The sequence below is a fragment of the Fundulus heteroclitus genome, chromosome 10, assembly GCF_011125445.2.
Source record: "Fundulus heteroclitus isolate FHET01 chromosome 10, MU-UCD_Fhet_4.1, whole genome shotgun sequence".
Lineage (NCBI taxonomy): Eukaryota > Metazoa > Chordata > Actinopteri > Cyprinodontiformes > Fundulidae > Fundulus > Fundulus heteroclitus.
The window spans coordinates 19,073,468-19,097,047 of NC_046370.1; the positions used below are offsets into that span (position 1 = coordinate 19,073,468).

Below are 23,580 nucleotides of genomic sequence, written 5' to 3' on the forward strand. Positions count from 1 at the left end.
AAAATAATTCAGCAGTTCAACAAAAACTGAAGCTAATGATGTGATTTTTTTTTCCAGCAAGTAATATCCCTCTCTATTTTTTTAAATAAAAGCTAAGGAATGTAATTTTTTCATGCTGTAAACATATTAAACAAATAATTTTAAAGCTTTTGCTAAATCATTCAAAATTAAAACCTTATGCAAATCTTTGTTTCCATCTGGAAAAAAAAAACGTTTACAGCCTCGTAAATCATCTAGACTCTCTAGTTTTTAACAAAAGTGACCACGATACGGTGCAATAATTGCATTTACTGTCAACTTTAAACAGCAGCAATGTGTTTGATCTGATCTAACAAGGACAAACTATGGTAATCTAAAACTTTTAGGCGACACGTTCAGCTACATCACCTACAAATGATCGATTCTTTGAAGAAATTTAGTCCAGAGAATCCTTAAATGTAGCTTATTTGCAGACTTGCCCGATTAAATGCACAAAAGAAATAGCAGAACCAAGAGAAATTTAGGAGGTATTCTGTCTAAGTAACACGCAACAAAAGGATTGGGAGTTCATATCACGATGTAGAACGTCATCGTACTGTTCGAGGGGAAGAAAAGTGTTTTGTGCACAGAATTTCAGTCCATTTGAATCAGATAGTGTACTTTAATCTGTAAATCCAGATGTTCTGTGAAGGTTTGTTAGAAAACATTAGTGAACAAACAGCATCAGGAAAACCAGGGAACCCAGCAGACAGGCCTCATATCTTCAAAATATTCACATCCTGCAACATTCCTATTAAATGATAATGAATAATAATATCTAATAACAATAAATGATAATAACCAAACATCCCACTTCATTGTTGTGAAAAATGACATTCCAGCGGTTAGATCGTTTTTTTCAGCTCGTCCTTGTTTAGGCGCCCTCTGCAAACTTGATTTACCTGTATGATCCCAGCTTTGGCTGTTGCAAACTGAAACACGACCCATTCATAAGTGTTCGGCCCCCACATCCCGAGCCGGTCTCCTTTCCTGAGCCCAAGAGCCAGAAGTCCTGCAGCAGCCTGGTCCACCTGCAGAGATAGAAGAATGAGCTCGACCCCAATTCTAAGGGCTCGCATTGCAGCGTTGTCTGCTGAGGGAACAAAATTATACCTTTTCTCTCACCTATTATATAGCTGTTAATGATATTGTCATTTGTTTTGATTCTAAAATGTAGCCCCATCAATATTGGAGGAGATCGTTTCACTAAAAGCAGTATTTTTCTTTCCATGATCCTTGCAGATTACTGTTACATTTACACTTTATGCAGCAGAGGTTCTTCAGGAGGCAGCAACTCTTCAAGCACAAAAACTAAGGCGAGATTTTCACTTACAGGCTTTCTTTGAATCCTAGCCTACATTAGGGTGCATACAAGTGTATTTCAAAACATTGGAATGTCACTAAAATGTTAATTCAGTACTTTAATTGAAAAAAGTGAAAATCACCCTATTATCCAGATTCGTCACATACAGAGTGATATATTTGTTGTATGTACCTTGCATGTATAATGACAAATAAAAGCATCTTATATTATCTCATCAATTTCAGTTGTTTCTTTGTTAGATAATTGTGGCTGATAGCAAATTAAAACCTAAAATTGTTAAGCAGTGTGGCATTAACTCTGAAGAAATATGTGAGAGACAGTAGAATAAAACTATAGAAATCATTATAAATAAAAACAAAGCAAAAAAAATGAATAATGCAAATGCAAGAATGTCTTGATGTTTTTTTAAAGGCTAAAATAATCCACTGGATAAATATCTGACCATAGATCAGGCTCTGACATGTGTGTTTGACTCCAGTGTTTCCACTCTCCATAGTTCTGAGTCAGCAAATCAGGGTAGATTTCCGCCCTCGCTCCACTGTCAGCTGGCTGGCTGGCCACGCCTGCGGCCAATCACTGACGAGCAGTCTGCTCATGTAAGAGTGAGCTATAGCTATAGAACTACCTCCTAAGTAGGTTTGAAAAAAAATCCAGCTGGGTCCCTGGAAAAATCCCATTAAAAGTGCTGAATACGCACATATTTATAGAAAGGTTTAGTGGGAGGATAAAGGAAAAAAGTACACAAGGCTTTATCAAGTCCAAAGTCAGCATCCACCAGGGTAGACTTGCTTCTCAAGTCTTTTACCATTAGACCCTTATCCACACTGCCAAGGCCAGCAATAGATGCTTTATTGACCATGGTCTAACTTTGCTTAATTGGACAGCAAACTGGCCTGACCCACTTTTCCTCACAATAATAGACAACAAGGTTAAAGATTTTAAAAGGTTAAAACCTTTGAGTGTTACACAATGTTTCATATGAACTATAACCACACACTGGACAAAGTCCAAAAGGAGCCAACAAGACTTCAAAAGGGTCAAGAAATCTTGGCTCAGCATGAAGATCTTTGTGAAATCTGGATCTGTGACCGCAGTCCTAACAAAAGGCGTTCCCTCCTTCTGAGATTTCTTCTGTTTTCGCCTTTCTGTCACACTTAAATGTTTCGGATCGTCAAACAAATATTAGAATAAGATAATCTGAGTAAAAGCAAAAAAAAAGCAAAAAAAACATGTCAAATGATGATTTCATTTATATTTAAAAAAACAAATGTAGACCAACCTTGGCTGATGTGAGAGAGTAATAGCCATAGTCATTAGCTCTGATTATTGACACTTATTTTGGTTAACCGAGTCCACTTTCCTGATCACTGCCAGATCCGTGGAGTCAAAGAAACACGCTGCCTTCTAACTGCACGTTTCACATCTCTGGATGCGCGATGACTTGGACCTCTGGATACGAGGACATCTGTGAAAGGGACTCACGTCTTGTTGAAACTCTGCAAAGGTTTTGCGGACTCCGTCTTCCAGAAAGGCCACGGCCTCCCTGTCGGGCCAGCGCTCCACCGTCCTCTGCAGGGCCTCTGCGACCGTGTCGTGGAGCAGCGACGTGGAGGACGTGCCGTGGACGTAGCTGGTGGTCAGAGTGGGGACGACGGGCGGAGAATCCACGTGGATGCCCCTGAGCAGGAGGCGAGAGACAGAGGATGAGGACGTTTTGAAAGCTCTTCAGGAAATCCTGACTCTGTCTACCGTTTGAAAGGAACATCAGCGCACTTCGCTTTTATTTACTGAAAACACCTGCCACACTCCTGGTGTTCTCATGTTTAACTTAAAGAAGAGCACAGATCCAGGAGTACTTTCTATGTGGGAGAAAAGGAAAAACATGATGGCAAGAGCAGCGTCGCTGTCGTCTAGGAGAGAAATGCAGCTAAACAGAAGAGCTCTGGGCCAGTTTTCAGTTAAATCCATTGGGTGAAAAAGTATGGCACATACAAAATTGTGTAAAAATAAAAACGCAATAAACATGTAAGAAATGCACTAGACGATGACCAAGAATAAAGCCTAATTTCAAATAAATGTATCTTTTTTTTTTTGTTAAAGAAACATGTATATGACAATCTGCAGCCTGACCACTAAACTCATTCATACCCCTCCATCCACCCCATGAACGCCAACCTCCGTTTTTTATTTTAAGAACTTTTCTGCACCTTACTGTGAGGTATTGTATCGATTGTTATATATCTTTGTTTCTATCCTGATATACGGATGAGATACATGTACAGCTCATTTAAAAATCCACTTTTCATTGATTACTGTATCATCCCCTGTTGGTCATCATTGTTTCTGTTTTTAAAATGTTTTTGTCGCTGCGTGTCAATTATTGTGTTGAAGGTTACTGTTTGCATGGCTTCTCTGTGCCTCTCAATTACCCCTAAGGGACAAGTTAAATTTTACTGAGTTAAATTAAACTGAAAGCAAGCGCTACAGTCAATGACAGGGAGTGCTGCTAACTCGACTGACAGGATTAAGAGGATTTATTTAATTTAAAGCATTTTTTTTTTGAGGATTTAAGCCTCATTAGAGCTCCAGCAATGGAAAATATAAAAGCACACAGCTGGATGAAGCATTTTTCTGCAAGTCTCTGCAAACCATCTGGTTCACTTATGCTGGGATGTAATATAAGATCTAGGAGGCCCCACATCATCCAGGCAGCGAAGGAGAACGAGACATTCCTGCGGTCTCTACAAGTTTCAGCCTATTTCTAACTGCCAATTGCACAGATATCAACAGTGCTTCCAGTGTTTGATTCAGCAGACTGACGTAAAACAGAGACAATGACTTTCCACTTTAGTAAAATCCTGGTAAAAAAAAAAAATGAGGTGAAAGGTCTGAGTCAAAGTACAGTTGGACCTGATTCTAGGTTAGATAAGACGGCTTAATTGGGAGAGGATAAGATAAACAGACAGAAAATAATTAATGTTCTACAACAATCCAACTAAGATTACAAAATAATGACGCTTAAAAGGAAACAAACTGAATTTTGTCACCGTTTCATCTTCAGTCAGTATCTGTGCACTTTGACAACTTGCCAGGTTAACAGCAGGAAAATAGTTATTCTCTCGGGTATAAAGACACAGCTGCTGCTGAATCACTGAAAGTATTTGCAAGTTTTAGGTGCTGGTCTATTTCATTCATTTGAATGTGAAGAAATTAGAATATTTGCAGAACTTGCATATTTGTTATCACTCTTTTCAGAAAGTGAAAGTCAGATATTATATAGATTTATTACACAGAGTTACACAGTTTAACTCTGTAGTTTTGTAGTTACTTGTAGTTTTGATTATTGTGGTTTATAGATAAGGAAAACTGTAAATTTAGTGAACCAGCTAAAACCGCTACGCTAAAAAGGAGCCATTAGTGTAGTTGTTAACCAATCATAGAGCCTAATCCGTTTAGGGGGCGTGTCTTAAAGAGGCAGGAGCTAAAATGGAGGATTTCATTCAAGGGAAAGAGGAACTCGGCATGTTAATAATGTGGCTGCATCTGAAACGTTCTAACTATAGCTCCTAGCTCCTGTTCCATGACCTTTCATGGGGTCAACAGGAAGAACTCCATCATTGGGAGGAAAGGAGCTTCAGACTGATGGGCCTATTTCGGACACTTTTTAACACCGACGGCTTTACGTGACGGAAACTCTCCTGGATGATGCAAGGCAAATCTGGGTTTACAGCCTTCCGAAAATGAACTAAAAACTGTGCGCTCTCATCTTTTCGGACTTTTTGGTTAATTTCCGTGATGTGAGCTGTGCTTATACGTCATGTCACGCAAAGGGTTGTGTGATACAGCGCCTTATCGCCATAAAGGGACATTGTAAGCTGTCCATGCTAAAGGAGCTATGTTAGTAAGGATAAAGCCTCCTTTTCTACCTCCTTCCTTACCAACTGCACTATTCGGACATCACTCATGCCGAACGCTGACGCACTTCCACTCTGGCTAAAGAGTCCTTACCAATAGCGTACCGCGCACGTGACGTCACCATCTCATGAGCAACGCCCCTTGCGCGCTAAGGTAGTACAAACGGCGTGAGAACGCACGTAGCAACCAGCCATTGCACATGCAGCAGATACAACGATATGACCGACTTTTCAGCTGTTAAACTATCTCAAGAGGATGTCCAGGCGCCCATTTTACTGGTAGAACTGTGGAACAACATACCAACGTTCAGCTCAAACGATGGTTTGAGTGTTGAGGGCTTAGAAAGAATAGAAAACGGGCCGAGTTGATAGAGCGGTAAGTCGATGTTTTTTTCCTGCTCGGCGTTCATGGCGTCATCGGCTGTTTTTTTTCTCTTTGTAATCACCGTCCCGGCCCGCATCCACCCACGAGCGGAGGCGTACAGAAACGGACGGCCAGCGCATCACGCGGACTGGAACGCTCGCCCTCCCCAACCCCTCCGCGAGCCGACGTCCGGGCCCCGCGGGTCAGGATGTTTTTTCGGGTTGAACTGTTGGCCGACCGCACAAGTGTACCCAGCGCACACATTTCTCCTTGGCAGTCTTGAATTTCGGGACATTAATGAAGAAAACATCCTTCATATGCGGCCTATCAGCGTACCTCGAGTCGCTGTTGCACGTTCAATAACAACAATGTTTAAAAACCACGGTTAGGAGACGTCTTAGACTTGGAAAAAGCGGTAGTTTTACCGAGTAAAACCAAGGGTAACGTACAGCTCTTTTAAAGAGCGAAGGACAACGCAAGTTTGTCCTACCGCGTACCACGTGATATGACGTCACGTTCTAAAAATAGCTCGCTAGCCGGACACCATTACACCTTGCGGGTGCAGTCAGTTACTTTTTAAACTTTGAACACACTTCCTAAGCCAACAGGGGCAACACCTGGGTCAAATAGATGATGAAGTGATGCAGGGGGAGCTTTTCTTTCCTCCTGCATCTGGGGGAATGTTAGAATTGGCTTGTTTTGCATCTATTAAATTTTTTTTTTACACAACATCAATGTAAAGTCATGATTACTTTTATTTACTCGTGTTTCTGATAAGTCACATCATAAATATTGACAATATTTAGCTGATCAGGGTGGGGAGGAACTCGCCCGCGGCGCCTCTTCTTACCAGAACCGCCACTGTAAACATGAAGACCCAGTTTAGTCAAATCTGAACCCGAGACGCAGCCTATTACAGAAACGGGGTTTGTTTTTCTCAGTCCCTTTGCAGTCTGTCCCTATATTTCTGGGCCGTCGTGTCCCCGCCCTGTTCTTTCTGTTGTTTGCAGCAGATTTTATTTAAATGCAGAGAAAAAGTTGGACAACATGTAGGATGGCTGTCCAATGCCAACGCGCAGCGCTACTTCTGCAGCAGCAAAAACACTCAGGGTGTGTTGCTTATTTACAGAAAGAGAAAGTAAAATCCAAACTAATTAACGGAGCCTTCCACTTTCCGCACACGGGTTCTGATCTTTTGTTGCAGGTGAAACACATGGTTCTGGTTCTGGTTCTCCTTACCGAGAGGCAGCGGGAAATCCGGGCTGACGGGTCCATGGTGTCCGGAAAACCCTCAGAGCTGCGGAGAGCGCCGTGCTTCTCCGAAGGACCGGGGAACAAAGCCCAGCGGCGGGGATCATGGTGGGGAGCAGCTGCAGAGAGCTCACCGCGTCAGGACGCAGCGCACCGAGAGAGCTTAGGGCCCAGGGGAGGGGAGCTCAGCAAACTTTCCCTGCTTCCCAGGCTGCAAACTGTTGCCAGACACTCAAACCTTGATCCCAAGGGTTGGCCTGCCTACACGCCTCAATTGATTTTTCATTTAATACGCCTGATCAGTCAGGTGGGGGCGCTGCACATGCGCTCTGAAAGAAACGAAGAGCAGCAATCTATGCAGAGCCAGAGTGGAGACATTTAGGGCGTAGGGTGACATCCCGAGCTTTAAACATTTCACTGAGCTCTGCTCGATACACGATCTGAAAATGAGAAGAAGCCTAGAGATAACTCTAGAGGAGCTGCAGAGAACCCCAGCTTAGGAGGGAGAACTGTTAATTGGTCACCCCACAAACCTGGCCAGTGTACAGAACAGTGCGAGAAAGCCGCTTTAGAAATGGAGCAATAAGAACTCCACTGCAGATATGCAGAAGAAAGTTATGTGAAGGTCAGCAGAGATGAAAATGTAACTTTTGGGCCTACACGCAAAATGCTGTGTGTGGAGGAAAACTAGTACTGCACCAGCTCCAGGGTGTAAAACGCTGGTGGCAACATTGTGCTGTGGATGGTTTTCTACTGCAGAGACATGGAAGCTGTATCCACACTACCCACAGCTGATGGGAAAATGTAAGTAACTTGAGATAGACTGAAGTGATGCTTCATCTTCCACCCAGAGCTAAACAAGTGAATAGTTGAAATCATATTGATGGGTTGGGACGGCCTAGTCAAAGTCCAGACCAAAAAATCCAATGGAAAAATATTTGGCAATATTTGAAAGTTCACATTTAAAAAAATAATCCCCATCTAATCTGACTGAGTTTGAGCTGTTTTACAAAGAGGAATGGACAGAAATCAGAGTCTGCAGATGTGCAAAGCTGGTGGAGACGTACAACGAAAGGTTTGTTGCCGTAACTGCAGCACAAGGAGGTTCTACAAAGTACTGACCCAGGAAAGTTGAATACAAAAGCGTCAGTTTCAGAATTTTTATTTGTAAGACGTTCATTTGTCATTTCCTTTCCGCTTCACAGTTATGAACTACTTTGTGCATCCTGACAAAATATATTAATGTTGTGGCTGCAACTGAACAAAATGTAATAAAATGCAAAAGGTCTGAATATTTTTGGCAGCCATTATACATTGCAAAGTTTATATGAGGTTAACTGAAACAAAAAAAAACAAAAAAAAAAACGAAATTACAATCTTCTGCAATAACAGATGTGACAAGTAGATGTCCACATCCACATCATTTGCTGTACTCTGACTATCAACCTGGCTGGTAAAGACCAGAAAACATGAAACATTTCAGCTCTTCTGTCAGAAACAATGTTAATTCAGAACATCAAACGCATGATATACAGTAAACCGCTGATTCCCTTTAGGGAAAAATAAGATGAGGAGTATTTGTTAGTTGTCTTCTTGAAGATTTCTTCAGCTGCTTTCAGAGAACAGCTCCTCCTTTAAACGGAAGTAGCGTCCTTTTTTGTTCATGAGTTCCTGATGGGTCCCCTCCTCCCTGACCGAGCCGTCCTCCATGAAAATGATGTGATCCGCCTTCTCCACGATGCTCAGCTGATGAGCCACGATCAGAACCGACCGTCCACGAGCCAGAACCTCATTCAGCACCTGAGAGAGGACACCATGCGTAGATTTGAGTGTAGGTGGGGTTATTTCAGTTGTCAGTGCTTGTCTTTACTGGGGGTGCACAGACGCTCCTCAGGCTGACATCTATCTGATGAGCCTGTCTGTGTTATATTGATTTTTCTGATTCCTCTGTAAAATGTGATCAGATTTAAACTAATGTTTCACAAGAAACGAGAGGAATTTAGCCGCCGAATCAGTAAATCTCTGAGGAAATCTGTGTAAAACACTTTGGTTGCACCAAATCCGTTCTTGCCCAAATCTCGTTTTTATCTTTTATAGAAAAATAAAACAGGAAAAGCTCCAGAAGCATCGTCTATCATCTCCAGAACCTGGTTTCTTACTCACCACCTTCTCTGCATCTACATCCAGCTTGCTTGTAGCCTCGTCCAGGATGATGACCTGCGGCTCTCTGAGCAGAGCTCTGATGATGGCGAGGCTCTGCTTCTGTCCTTCTGACAGTTTGCCTCCACACTCTCCGATATCTGGAAAACAGGTAAACACGGACTAGTTACTCTATGCAGAACGCTATTTTTTACTAATATACTACATCATTTTGTGGTTTAAACTTTTTAAATTACAATAATAAACTTCTATGTGTTTAATCAAAATTGTATGTGATAGCTCAACAAAAAGTAGCATTAAACAGTCGAAGAGTAAAACGGTGGAGGAGTTTAAAGTGCAGTTAAGCTATAAAACCTCAATTCAATCCTCAACTCTGCTACGATGATATAAAAATGATTGGAAAATAGTTGGAAACCATCATTGTGAGGCATAAAACACAACATTATAAGACAATGAGGTAAAGGCACCAGCTCAGTACCTGTGTCATAGCCATTCGCCATTTCAGAGATGAACCTGTGGGCATTGATCTTCTTTGCAACTTCTTTCATCCTCTCCTCCACAGCGGGTTTCTCCAGACCATATTCTATGTTGTACTTCAGGGAACCAGAAAACAGCACAGGATTCTGGGAAACCAACGCTACCTATGTGAACAAGAGACAGCAGAAAATAACAGTATCAGTTTATTCCTCAGTTCCAAGCCATTTGTCCCCTTTTGTCCACTGTTTCTGTCATTTCTGAACATTTCCTTTCCGTCACATAAAACCAACACAACCAACACACCTAGCAAGTGAGAAAAATAACTCACCAAAACGGGACACAACCAAAAACCCTGACACATTAAAGCTAGTAGACAGAGCTGAGGCATATTACCAAGATGACTTTGAATCCATTTTTCCCTTTTTAGTCCCACTGAGGGGAAATTTGTCCCTGCATTTAACCCGTCCCTAAGGGAGCAGTGGGCTGCCAACACTGAGTGACGCAAGGGAAGCAGTCTGAGGTCAAGCGTCTTGCTCAGTGATAGACTTAGTTTCGAACCACCAACCTTTGGGGCCTCCACCAACTTGTTTTCATAGAAAATTTACTTTTTATAAACATTAAGTTCTTTATAGTGTTAGATATTAGAAGGAAATCCTTATTCTATTGTGCATTGTGAATTTTCCTGCATTTGCAATCACATTCATCAATATAACGATGGTCTGGGTTAAGAAGTAAGGATGCACAAAGAAATCATCTGATGGCTAGAATAATTTTCAGCTGACTCGGCCCTGAATCATGACACGTCAGTCAGGAACTCAGAAATCCCATCTTTTTCCGATCAGTGAACGCACCAAATCCAAGAGGCAACACAAAAAGCACGAAAGGTGTAGGAAGCTACCTGAAAGGAAACTGCACTTTTTTCTGTGGCTCATTTGGGCAGCGAGAGAAACGAAAAGTTTATGTTATCTGCCTATTAATAATTGTATTATTGTTGTAGAAGTTCACATGCTCATTTCCTCCACTATTTAGGCGGTGGATCAGCCAGACATCTACCCCGCTTAAGAGACTCTTAGTCTAAAAGTCCTCCTCATTACTCCCAGCATTTTGTCACTTTAGGAGCTCTCTTAGGGCCTAAGATGGTTCATGAATAACTTATCTCACCGAGGTGAAATTCTAAGAAAAATCTTAGAATTCGGGAAATTCTGAGATTTCTCCTGAAATTATGTCACTAAGAGCCTCTTTTAGTCTTAGGGTTCTTTGTGAATACGGGCACAGGTCAGTAATAATCTTGTCTTTGTTTTAAAATATAAATATAAATCTGTTTAAGAGCAAAGTGTGCTCCCACACAAATGGGCCAGTTCCCCTCTGATCCTTCACATTTTACATGAAAATTTCACACTTCAGAACCTAGATTCCCAGGGCTCTCCAGCCTTTTCTAGACTCATTTCAGACATCATCGAGAAACCTGCAAAAAAAATCACAAACCTAAAGGAGAATAACATGGATGGATCCAATTTTTTTTAGCTAATGAACAGTGTCTGGAAATACAAATATCTTCCCACACGTTCTTGTGAACCAACACTAGTAATCTCATTTCATTCAACAGGTTCTTCACTCCCTGAATCAAGTCATAACATTTGAGGTTTAACCTTTCTTTGCTGATCCAACAGTACCTTCTGATGGAAGTATTTTCTTTCGTAACGGTGCAGCGGCTGGCCGTCCAGCAGGATTTGACCCTCCTGAGTCTCGTACAGCCGCTTCAGGAGGCTGACGCAGGAGCTCTTCCCACCACCGGAGGGACCGACCAGAGCTGTGATCTTCCCCGGATGGATTTCAAACGACACCGACTGAGGACGGAAAATCAAAACAGCGATGATCTGGTCTGTTTCTAATAATAATAATAATAATAATAATAATAATAATAATACATTTTATGTGTGTAGCGCTTTTCTAAAAACTCAAAGACACTTTACAAGAATCTAGTGTTTAACAATGTTCTGGACACTATTATTGGGTTTCTGCAAGCTTCAGTAATTTAATTGAAGCTTTATTAAGACTTAATAAGCCCCTGCAGAAACCGTGGCATCCTGAACTTAATGTAGGACGGAAAATGTTACCTTTAGAGCTGGTTTATCTGAAGGAGCAGAGGGATAACTGAAATTGACATTTTGGAAAACTATTCTCCCGTCCAGGTTCTGTGGAGCCAAGTTTCCCTCCACCGTGCATTTTGGTGTCCTGTCAACGTAACTCAGCACTTTGGAAATTACTCCTACTGTGGACATCGTTTCTCCGTAGCAATACATGATCTCCTGTGGCAAAAATACCTTCTTGGTCAATAAAATACAGCACAATTGACCGAAATCGCAAACGTGTCAAGTAGATTTCACTGAGCTCACCCTTAGATTGACCGACATGGGCTTCTGGTACAAGAAAAAGGAGACCAGACTGCCAATGGTGAGCTGACCAGAGGAGATGAGGCTTCGGGCTTGAATCAGCATAAATATCTTTATACACAGAGAAACCAGCTGAATTCAAAAGGGAAGAAAAAAAAAAACAGGAATTACTCACACAGTTGTAAAAAAAAAAAAAATACTAATAAACAACAGTTAAACCAATCACCTGAAAAACAAACTGGACAAGGACGAAAAAAAGTCTCACAAACTTATGCAACAATATGAAGTCATTTGTAGGTAGCTTTAGACTGCAAAAAAGGAAAATAAAAGTAAGTAAATTATTCTTGAAATGAGTGTATTTGCTCTTGATCTGAGCAGGTAAATAAGATAATAGGCCAATGGAATAAGATTTTAGCTCTAAATATAGGAACACCTCATCTCCATCATCTAATTTCAAGTGCAGTATATCTAATTATATTATTTTTGGGGTAAAAATACTCATTCCATAAGCAGACCATCTTATTTACCAGCTCAAATTAAGAACAAATACACTAAAAGTACAAGGCATGATTACTTTTGCAAGTCACTGTAGATCCACACAAGCCCAAAAATCCAGATTTGAAAAAAGACTTTTGTCAAACTGCCTTTAAACTGATAAACCAACAATAATAGATATGCTATCAGGCAAACCTGATGTTTCTTTGAGCTACAATCAAAATAAAAGCTTAGAAATTGAGATAAATAAACAGTAATTTCCCTCTGGGATTATTAAAGTATTTCTGATTCTGATTAAACTATTTATATCTTCTATGTTTACTAGATGAAAGACAGAAACACTTCATATGTTTTATGTGATTTTCTTAAAGGAGCAATAAGTGATTTTTTTACCACTAGGTGGCGCTTGAGCACAGTCTGTAGACCAAAACAAGATGTGTATTAAGCCACGCCTCTATACCTCGCGCCAGCACTCTGCACCCATTTCCCCTTCTCTCCCATCGGCTCGTATGAGCCTATTTGCAAAGGACAAATGAGCAGCAGAACAGCATCACCTTTCAGAGGAACATGTCTAGTGAAGAAGTAAATAACTCATAACTTTAGAGTGCTGTTAGAAAGAGAACATTTTGATCTGATGGGCGTGCTCTCTGCCATTTTGTGCCTGGCTGTGGCATTTTATAGGCAGGGAGTGGTGAAGCCCTGAGTGGCAGCTGTTCACATGCACGTACGTGAATCCGCGCCCTGCCCAGCTATGTAAACAAGAGGCTGGAGAACAAGATAGACAGATGGTGTGTGATGATTAACCATAGTCCAGGTAAAAAGATACCACTATTTTCTACTTCTTTCTATCTAAAATAATGACATTTCAATTATTGCTCCTTTAAAGTGATATTTTGTATTTTTCAACCTTTGTTGGTATGAAGAGGTCTCTGTATTTGACAGCTGAACATGCCTCACCCTTCGTATTAGAAGATAAACAGCGCTGTATATGGATGATCGTCTGCTGATGGCACGCAGTTCATTTAGAGCCTCGTGGTACCTCCTAAGCTCATCTTTCTCTGCGTTGAAGCTGCGGACCGTTCGGATCCCGCCGATTACCTGGGAAGCCAGATCTTTGTTCTGAGCGTGGCATTCCTGGGTCTGATCTTTTAGGTCCTGTTCGACACACAAACACCACACACAAGAAACACACATTTAGTTACAGGAAACATCAATAATTCATTCTACACTTGTTTTGTAAAGGCTGTAAAAGCAGTTTCATGTTCCAGAAACTAAAAGAACTAGTCTGAAACAAAACATTGGGAGATTGTAACACGTACAGCCAGATCTAAGCATGTTCATGTGTTGGTGAGTCCAGACTGAATTCCAATAAAGAATCTGTGACACAACGTAGAAAACTGATGTTCACAGGAAGTCTTCGTCTAATCTGACAGAGATTTAATGGTTTTTAAAGAAAAATGAGCGTTCGTTTCAAGGCTGGTAGAGAAATTTTGCTGACTGGTCATTCCTTATCACAACTAGGCAATACTTTGTGTTGGTCCATGGTATAAATTACATTGAAGTTTTTGGTTGTAATGTAACAAAATATGAATGTGTTAGAATCACAAGATCTGTAGGTTCCTGGACAGTGTTTCTTTGGTTTATTATCCTTTTAGTATTTGTTTATTTTGTGGATATAGGGGAGGATGTTAGTTCTTTCTCTATCGTTTTGTATTATTCTCTGTTAGATTTGTCTGTTTCCTGCCTGTTCTGCCCGTGCATAGTCAATCTCCCTCTCAGTCAGTTCTCTGCCATCATTGTTCTCATCTGTCGCTCCCTATCCATCCGATTACTTCCTCATGTCTTCTGCCTCGCTTCTCCACTCTCCCCGTTTCTATATATACTGTTTGGTTGTCCCTCTTCTGTTGGATTGTCCATTATGCTGTGCCCTCTTCACACCCCTGTTTCTCTGCCTGTGTACGTTTTCTTCTTCTTCATTCAATCCTCCTATTCACCATGCATTTCCCGTGGTCCTGTTAGCGTTTTGGTCCGGCAATTACCTTCCCCCCTGTATCTGTGGCTGGGCCCAGCGACCCTTACAGAGGGAGCTCCTGTCAGCGGCCTGTATCCGGATCTTGTTTCCACCATGATCTATGTCATAGATAATGTAGGTGAGGGCTGGAATGTAGATGTACTAGTAAATCTAGAGATTCAGCTTTTACATCTGCTCCCTCTTGGTCTCAAGAGACCGACGCTATGGCACATGAAGCCCAGATCTGTCTATCCATCTCCAGCTACATCGTAAAATAACTGTAGAAAAACCCAAAACTGACCTTTGACACAGAGAGCATCTGACCTACTTCCTGGGAATGGTTTTCCTTCAGTGGTGCAGTTCATTTGTGTAAATGTGAACACAGCAATCGCATTAGGGTGCAACCCAAAACAGCCATACCAAGACCGTTTGGAGGTGGTGGTCTTGGTTCCAACCGAACTCTAGAGCGGTTCCTTCGTGGTGTGAACGTGATCCGACCTCAATCTGCCACAGCAACCAGGACTACATCGCAAGCTTGAGCCACATGCCTTCCTGTAGCCAAGTACGCATTGCATTGTGGGATGTGTTACAGGAAACAAGCTAATAAACATAAGCCACATGTTTTTTGGGGTTTTTTTGTATAGCAAGGCGTCTTCAGGCATTAAGTTCATTTTTCATACTTTTCAGATAATTTCAGCTGAAATATTGCCTAGAAAAATACTAATTAGATTACTAGATTCTCCCTGTTTCCGACTAGCTCAGAAAAAAACATCTACTCACTTTAAATGCTGACCAATAAATAGGTGGTTATGTGGTTTGCAGAGACGGGGTTTTGGTTTGCTTTGACTTTTCTCAGTTTGAGACCAAACCATCAGAAAAAGTTACGAGTTATCAAACTCATCTACTGACTGGACCAAATTAAAAGAACTATACGTGTGACAAATGCCCAAGCATTTCCAATACCTTAATGGAGCAAGCCTGATAAACTGCTGGATGTAGAGATCATTGGAGGGGATGGGCCTTGCTCCTAAAGCTCGACTGGATTAAGTTCAAAGAAGCTACACAAAGTATCCGCCACACCGGCCAAAGCCTGCAGAGACGGGGAAGCCTGGACATCTCTCTGCATTATAAACTTGTAATTAACACACATTACTAAGTCATTTTTTGCATCACTGATTTAAAAATTTCTTGATTCCTCTATTCCATTTTTTTTAGGTTTTTGGTAAAAGGAAAAAACTTGATGAACAGAGAAACATACAGTTTGACCAAATCTTTAACAAACCCAGAAAAAAAGGTTAAATTTGGTCTTTTTAGATACAAGTTCAAACACATGTTCAATGACATGTAATTGTGGTTGAACATTGGTGAAAGGAGACGTCTTTTGACGTCTGAATGTGGTTTAGAGATCATTGGGGTAACAGGCCAACCAAGCTTGACTCTCAACATTTTGGTTTAGACTAAATTTGGACAGGACGGACCTATGGGCTAAAAACTTTATTATATTTTTCTGTGCTAAATATACAAGAACCAGCTGACCTTACACCAAAGAAAAAACATTAAATAGAAGGACAAAACATTCGATGTTTAAATGGTAGCTAAATACAAAACCTTGCTGCAAAACCCCCAAAGTGAAATAATGTAAACATGAGGTGTACGGTATGATCCCACCTTGGACAGGTTGGTGTATTTATTTTGCAGTATGGCCAGGAGGGGCATCTCTATGCAGGTGAGCAACGTTAGCTCCCAGGACAGGCCCAACATCACTCTAAGCATGAGGACGGTTTTCACTGTGCTGCGAACAACTGCGTTAGCGTTCAGCGCCACCGTTCGTCCCATCCGGTCTACGTCGCTGTGCAGGCGGGAGGACAGCCGACCTGGACAGTGAAAATGTAGAAATAATGAAATATTCAAGCTATGAAAACACATATTTAAAAGCTGCTGTTATTAGCAATCATTAGCATCCATCCGTCATCCATACTTCCATTCATTTATCCGTTCTTCATCCATCCGTCATCCATCCATCTAGCCATCATCCATCGATCTATCCATTTTTCACCCATCTGTCATCCATCTATCCATTTTTCCATTCTTCATCCATCCATCCATTCTTCACCCATCTGTCATCCATCCATTTATCCGTTGTTCATCCATCCGTCATCCATCCATCTAGCCATCATCCATCGATCTATCCATTTTTCACCCATCTGTCATCCATCTATCCATTTATCCATTCTTCATCCATCCGTCATCCATCCATCTAGCCATCATCCATCCATCCATCTTGCCATTCTTCACCCATCTGTCATCATCCATTTATCCATTCTTCACCCATCTGCCATCCATCCATCTAGCCATCATCCATCCATCTATCCATTCTTCACCCATCTGTCATCCGTCCATCCATTTATCCATTCTTCACCCATCTGTCATCCATCCATCTAGCCATCATCTATCCATCTATCCATTCTTCACCCATCTGTCATCCATCCATTTATCCGTTCTTCATCCATCTGTCATCCATCCATCCATCCATTTATCCGTTGTTCATCCATCCATCATCCATCCATCTAGCCATCATCCATCGATCTATCCATTTTTCACCCATCTGTCATCCATCTATCCATTTATCCATTCTTCATCCATCCGTCATCCATCCATCTAGCCATAATCCATCCATCCATCCATCCATCCATCCATCCATCCATCCATCCATCCATCCATCCATCCATTCTTCACCCATCTGTCATCCATCCATTTATCCATTCTTCACCCATCTGTCATCCATCCATCTAGCCATCACCCATCCATCTATCCATTCTTCACCCATCTGTCATCCGTCCATCCATTTATCCATTCTTCATCCATCTGTCATCCATCCACCTAGCCATCATCCATCGATCTATCCATTTTTCACCCATCTGTCATCCATCTATCCATTTATCCATTCTTCATCCATCCGTCATCCATCTATCTTGCCATTCTTCACCCATCTGTCATCCATCCATTTATCCATTCTTCACCCATCTGTCATCCGTCCATCCATTTATCCATTCTTCATCCATCCCTCCATCCATCTAGCCATTCTTCATCCAGCCATCATCCACCCATCCATCTATCCATTCTTCACTCATCTGTCATCCATCAATCCATTCCTCATCAGTCCATTTTTCATTGAGCCATCCATTGGTTTGTTCGATATCGTTCTCTACATGTATTTTTTCCCAATCATCATCAATAATCTATGATTCATTAATCTACTCGTCCACTCATCTGTACGCTAGTTCATCCATCATTAACCGTATCAGCACATCTTATTGTAATTTCCACAGTGAAACAAAGCTAATATTCTGACATATGAAGTGTGTGTGTGTCAGTTCAGCACATGGAACATCTCTGAACAGGTTTTCTATGTGAATGTATTTATGGTAAAATTAGTCTTACTTTACAATAAACTAGAATTGATAGAGAGCTGAAAGCTATGGCTAAAAGATCTATTTAAGTTTATGAATCCTCAGTCCACTTTGTGTCACTTTGTGGCTAAAAGCACTGGAACGTCGTCAAAGATGTGTACATTCCCACCACATTTCAAAACTTCTCACCTGGGTTGTTCTCCTCAAAGAAGTGCACCTCCTGCTTCAGGAGGTTGTGAAACAGCAGATGCTTCAGTCTGTTGTTCAGTCTGGCCAAAGCAGCCTTAAAAATACCTCCTCTCATGCCAGAGAACAGCGCGCTGTTAGGACAGGTGGACACGTCAGTTTCAAACCCCTCAATAACCGGTTGGGTGTTAAATACGGCTTTATCAAGTTGGCTTCTTCTCAAACAATGTTTTTTTTTTACCTTCCAGAGGAAATAAGCACTAGATGTCCGACTGCATAACCAAAGCCATCTTGTAGATGTTGGCCGCTTAGCATGTCGATCACTTTCCCCTGATATAAAGGGATATAAGTGTCACCTGTTGGAAAAATTAAAAACGTAAACATTTATATGCTGGTATATTTACTGTCAAAGCACTGAATGACTGTAAGGGTTTTTGGAAAAAGAAGCATGGGACAGTTCCCAGGAACACAAGCTAAACCAAGGTTTTAAAAAGCTACAGTTTCAAAACCAAAACAGAAAGCAACTTTCTAGCATACGGTTCCTACAGTGTAAAGGTGTTTCACTGAGATGCTACAAACAGTGATTCCTCCAGCTATACGGAGCATAGAGTAAAGCAGCTTTTCTCTGGACACTGCTGGTGCTTCAGAATCTGCCTTGCTGACAAAAAAGATTTAATTGTTTTGTTTTTTGTTAACCTCATGTCGGAAAAACGCGGACAATCTAGACGTGTAAACTAAGGCTTTGCTTAAACGACAATGATCCAGAACAGCCTTGTTTTCTGTGCACACATCTACATGAAAACTTTCAATTCCAATGTCTGTGCACACGGCAGCAACGTTAGACGGTGTGATTCCCCTGCCGTGCCACTAGTAGGCAGTATGTTTTTTGAAGCTCAACAAAATGCAAATTGCAAACACGTAGAAACCACTGAGCTATATTATACACTGGAGTGCTAATCGCCCGCTGTTAGAACGAGTCGCTTTGAAGCCACCAGCCGCCATATTGGTACTCCCTATTTTCCTCCAGTAACTAGGGAATATGTGCGCTACAGCATCGAATAACGAGGATTTTCTCATGTCAAATGCCATATACTTTTATGTTATGTTCTAAAACTATCAAGTACTTAGAAAGTCATGTGCTGAAATATTTTGGATTTTATTCATTTAAATATATATATATATATATATATATATATATATATATATATATATATATATATATATATATATCCGTCCGTCTTCTTCCGCATTTATAAATATATAACTAACAATATACAAAAACATATATGTATACATATATATACACATATACACATACTTATATACACATACATATATAAATATATTTAATATTAATAACATGTAAAATATTTCAGCACCTAATTTCCTAGTAGTTGATGGTGTTAGTAAATTCACTGACTGTAGAATTACCTGTGAAACTTTTCACACAGCCAGAAAACTGCTTGTTGTTGCAACCAAATCATGGTTCTGTGAGAGTAGGGAGTAGCAAGATGGCGGCCAGTGACTTCAGTTTTTCGGCAAAATCAGCACTCCAGTGTATAATATAGCTCAGTGGTAGAAACACCATTTGCTTAAAATGTCCGTGTGCCAGGACTTCCCCATACTGCCAGAATCCCGTTTTTCATGTCCACACAACAACAGAGACCGGGATGTTTTCAAAACGTTACACCCGTTTTCAAAGTATTGTGTAAATAGGACCTAAAGCTGCTGTCACTCTGTGTATAAGCTAGCCATAGCTGTTGACATTTTGAAAAGTGATACACCGCTCCAAAGCACATTTGTTGGAACATTTGTGTTGGTGCATCCATTCTGCTTGGCGGTGTACACTGGGATGAAGGATTTACCATTCAGTGTTTACCTGCGTCAAGATGGCGTGCTTCTTTTCCAATCGTGTCACAAGGTCATTCCTCTTACCCACACCCATCCCCAGCCCTATTTTTAACTAACAACTGACCATTTTGGGAAAAGGATTACCTGCTAATAGCTATTTTTTTCCCTTAAAAGTATGTCAGCCTGCTATCAGTTCGAGAGCGTAGCATGTCGAGGTGAGTAAATCGCCATCTGTGCAGACTGAACGTCTCACAGCATACGTGATATGAGCGAATGCTGTTTCTAAGTAATTGCTGGAGCATTTCCATAGCACTCACGTAGAATCTGTAGTAGTGCAGGATATGTGCAACATACGCGTAGCATTCCTCCCGGAGAATCTTTTAACATTTGCTTTCGGGCCTGTTTTATCTGGGGGTGAAATTGTGTTTGCTAACATGTGAAATACCAAGAAAGGCAATGCTGAAGCAATATTTTCTAAAAGCTTCTCCATGCATCTTTCTTCGTCATTAAAACACAAGGCAGGTGCACAATAGGGGAATTCAAGGAGCATAAAGCATCCCTCGTACTAAGGTAATACTGCTTTAAAACTACACTGGGAAAGCTATTAGCACTGTCTCTGTTAAGCAGCCAAACAAATAAAAAGCTAACACCAGCTCATTATACCTGTTTTACCATAAGAAGCGCAGATTTAAAAAAAATAAATAAATAATATATATATATATATATATATATATATATATATATATATATATATATATATATATATATATATATATATATATATATATATATATATATATATATATAATTAATTAGTTGATTCTAAATGTTTGCTTCAGTCTAAAAATTAAAGCTAACATGCAATGTTATGGCTGAATCACTGTGCTATATAGCTTTAGCAACAGAAGCATTCATTGTTGCTAATTCGTTTGCATTGCACATTTTTGTGTAGATGCTGTGTGTAAATTGTATTGAATCAGTTCTGTGAGAATCGTTAATATGCATTTACCCATGCATGTTAACAAATGTTAGTTAAAGTTGAACATGAGGAGTTGTACATACAGATGACTCCCATGATGAGGAAGCCAAAAGCTGCAATCAGAAGAATGGTGTCTGGTTTGAAGTAAGTCAGCACTCTCGTCAGCAAACGTCTAGTATCCAGATCGTCTTTTGTCATCTGTCCACCTCGTGAAAGCCACTTTTCCCACGTTAAACAGGCCAGCGATGACGACGCGGCTCCCAACAACAGCATGCTGGGGTCCAGAGAAGGCCCAGCGTGCTGCTCCGAGGAAGGTGAAGTGAGGCTCCGTCCAGTTTCAAACACAGGAGAAATAAGGCAGAGGAGCGCTGCAAACCTTTGAAGTAATGCCCGGTGTTTTTCATCTGTCAGGGCAGAGATGAAAACATGGAGGAAAACCCACTTTGATAGCCCAAAGGCCCACGCTCCTGCCAGTCCGCCACAGCTGGAGCACTCCCACAGCAGCAGCCCGGCCAGCTGCGCTAAACACAGGAACGCATCGAGGAGAACGATGCCCAACGCCCATGCTATCACTCCCATCGCTTCTTGTTGGTGGTTGGTTCGACTCCAGAGGCTCTACCTGATCCAAAAGCAACAAGACATTACACATCAGTTTTATTACACGCAGGTTGCGTCTAACCATTGATCAGGAATGTGTCACATGAATATTGACTGCAATATAATAGTGATCAATAATCCCTTCTGTATCCTGTGTGGGTACCTGCACAACTTATTGCAGGTTGTGACCACTGATTATCACAAACCTCATGACGCCCTGTGATTCTCAGGACAAGCATGGATCAAGGCAGGAGGTTTCTAATTCAACAGTGTTTAAAACTGCCCAGAACGAAATTGATTTCTATTTGCCGTTTATTGACGCGAGGCTTCTCCGCCCAACTCGCACTGCTACCGCGAGGCGACACAACCAGATACCAGGGGCAGCAAAGACCTTTTATAATCATTGTTCCTCAGTAGGTGTAGCAGTTGAATTTATTATGATTTAAAAGTTCCTTTTAATTTATTGTAGATACTAAATTTCTATAGTGGTTGGGCTTAAATCTCAGTAATGGACAAACGAATATGAAATGGGGACTTTCGTAATAGTGGGGAAGCCCTAATATTTCCCATAGCATAGCTTAGTTTTCCATACGGATCCCAACTTGGAAAACATGTGAATCAGATGGGAAACTTTTTCCAGACAAGGGAAATAATAATGATCAATTATTCAAGTTGTTTTGATTGGCAGCTATTCCCCTTCCTAAACTTTCTATTGAAGCAGCAAAGGTGTACAATGTTTTTTCTTGCCTAGCTCTATCATTTTGGCTCCATCTTGGTTTAATAAATAAAGATCAGTGTGGTGTGTGTTTATGAATACTTGATCTTAGATCAAAACATTAGAAGCTGCTGAAGCTCCCTGATTTAAGCCTTCCTTACGCTCCATTGTACAAAGGACTACATACAGTAATACTACTACACAAATACTGTATTTCTGTGCCTCTACTTTTTACTTTATTTGTCTAAGTAGTTCCAGTCACATATTGTTTAATAGTAATTTGTTAAATACAGACAAAATATGAAGATCTCTCTTTTTTTCGCCGCGTCTGTTCTTGGCTTCACCTTTTAAAGCAAACACGTTTGCAATAAGGAGCGTGTGATTTTATTTTATAGTTTCTAAGTATGAAACACTTCGCAAGCAGATGGAACATAAAGCTGTGCTTTCTAAGCAGATAAAACTAAGCGTTTTTTCCAGTAATATTGCCATTTCCAGCCTTTTTTTAAACCAATGCCTGAAAACAAAGCCTCGGTTTGTCGGGTCTCCATTTGCTCGCAGATGGCTTCAGTCTTCAGGTGCTGAAGCGTCTTGATGCACCGTAAACCCGTCAGCTGTTTAGTACTTATTTACCTCTCTGAACCCGTGAACCCAGCGCTTTTATTTAAACAGATATGGGATTAGCTCACCTTTCTCCACCGTCTGTCCACGGGCAGCTAGCTGCTAGCGGAAATCCGACTCGCTTTCTTTCGGTTTCGCTTTTGCTTTTCGCTTGTTTCATGTTCGGTTGCTAATTGTCAAGGAACATAAAAAAAACTGTAACATAGCTGTTTGATTATCCGTGTCTTCGTGTCGCCCGGTATGTCACTCTGCAACAGTAGTAAACTTTTAGACCAAGGCTTTTGACAGCTGCTGGTGAACAGCTGTCAGTTGTTGTTCACAATCCGGCCACAAGATGGCGGCAGCGCGCCGCACCCAGAAGAGCGAGAGAGGCTTCAAATCAACACAGGGACACAAATTAAAATCTGTTTTTCTGAAGCACCTTTCGCTGCAATTATAACAGCAGGTGAAGAAAGGTGAACCTTCTTTCCCGTCTCACGTGTTTTTGCAGTCTTTCACATGGTTTCTTCCAGAATTTCCTTGTATTTATATTTCTACCCATCATCCTATCAACTCTAATCAGCTTTTCTGTCCCTGCTGAAGAAACGCATCCCCACAACAAGGTGCTGCCACCAGCAGGTTTGTTCACAGTGCAGTGTTAGTTCTCGGTCATATTCAGTATGTTGCGTGCAAGAAACATTCAGTTTTGGTCACGCGTGACTTCATACGTCCATGTCTCCTAAATGCATTGTGGCAAACTTTGAATGAAGCATCAATCTTATCGATTTCTACTCACCACTCTCCTATAAAGGCCAGATTTGTAAAGTGAGCGACCAAT

General features: G+C 41.0%; 2 protein-coding genes across 2 annotated transcripts in view; both read right to left on the reverse strand.

Moving 5' to 3' along the window:
* Nucleotides 1-7,160, reverse strand: part of acsf2 (acyl-CoA synthetase family member 2) — a 32,731-nt gene extending 25,571 nt beyond the window's left edge. Inside the window, exons 1-3 of the mRNA XM_012877019.3 lie at nt 6,860-7,160; nt 2,825-3,020; nt 921-1,049 (exon numbers count right to left, since the gene is read on the reverse strand). Of these exons, the coding sequence (XP_012732473.2) occupies nt 921-1,049; nt 2,825-3,020; nt 6,860-6,978 (444 nt within the window). The 5' untranslated portion in view covers nt 6,979-7,160. The remainder of the gene's footprint in view (nt 1-920; nt 1,050-2,824; nt 3,021-6,859) is intronic.
* An 857-nt stretch (nt 7,161-8,017) lies between these two features.
* On the reverse strand, nt 8,018-23,091 carry tap2t (transporter associated with antigen processing, subunit type t, teleost specific). Its single transcript, XM_036142190.1, has 12 exons — nt 22,832-23,091; nt 20,917-21,452; nt 18,245-18,359; nt 18,007-18,137; nt 16,076-16,281; nt 13,354-13,551; nt 11,905-12,033; nt 11,626-11,817; nt 11,182-11,355; nt 9,510-9,672; nt 9,035-9,171; nt 8,018-8,671 (listed from the first exon to the last, which is right to left on the reverse strand). The coding sequence occupies exons 2-12, from the start codon at nt 21,410-21,412 to the stop codon at nt 8,477-8,479; spliced, it is 2,136 nt and encodes a 711-aa protein (XP_035998083.1). The 5' UTR covers nt 21,413-21,452; nt 22,832-23,091; the 3' UTR covers nt 8,018-8,476.
* Between the last annotated feature and the right edge of the window lie 489 nt (nt 23,092-23,580).

What these genes read in the sequence shown, in the direction of transcription:
- tap2t (XM_036142190.1), bottom strand. Translation starts at nt 21,412, where the DNA reads ATGGGAGTGATAGCATGGGCGTTGGGCATCGTTCTCCTCGATGCGTTC. An exon ending in GTGCTTATTTCCTCTGGAAG is followed by an intron (nt 18,138 to 18,244) that starts GTAAAAAAAAAA and finishes CTGTCCTAACAG; the next exon opens with CGCGCTGTTCTCTGGCATGA. An exon ending in CTTTGAGGAGAACAACCCAG is followed by an intron (nt 16,282 to 18,006) that starts GTGAGAAGTTTT and finishes TTCACTGTCCAG; the next exon opens with GTCGGCTGTCCTCCCGCCTG.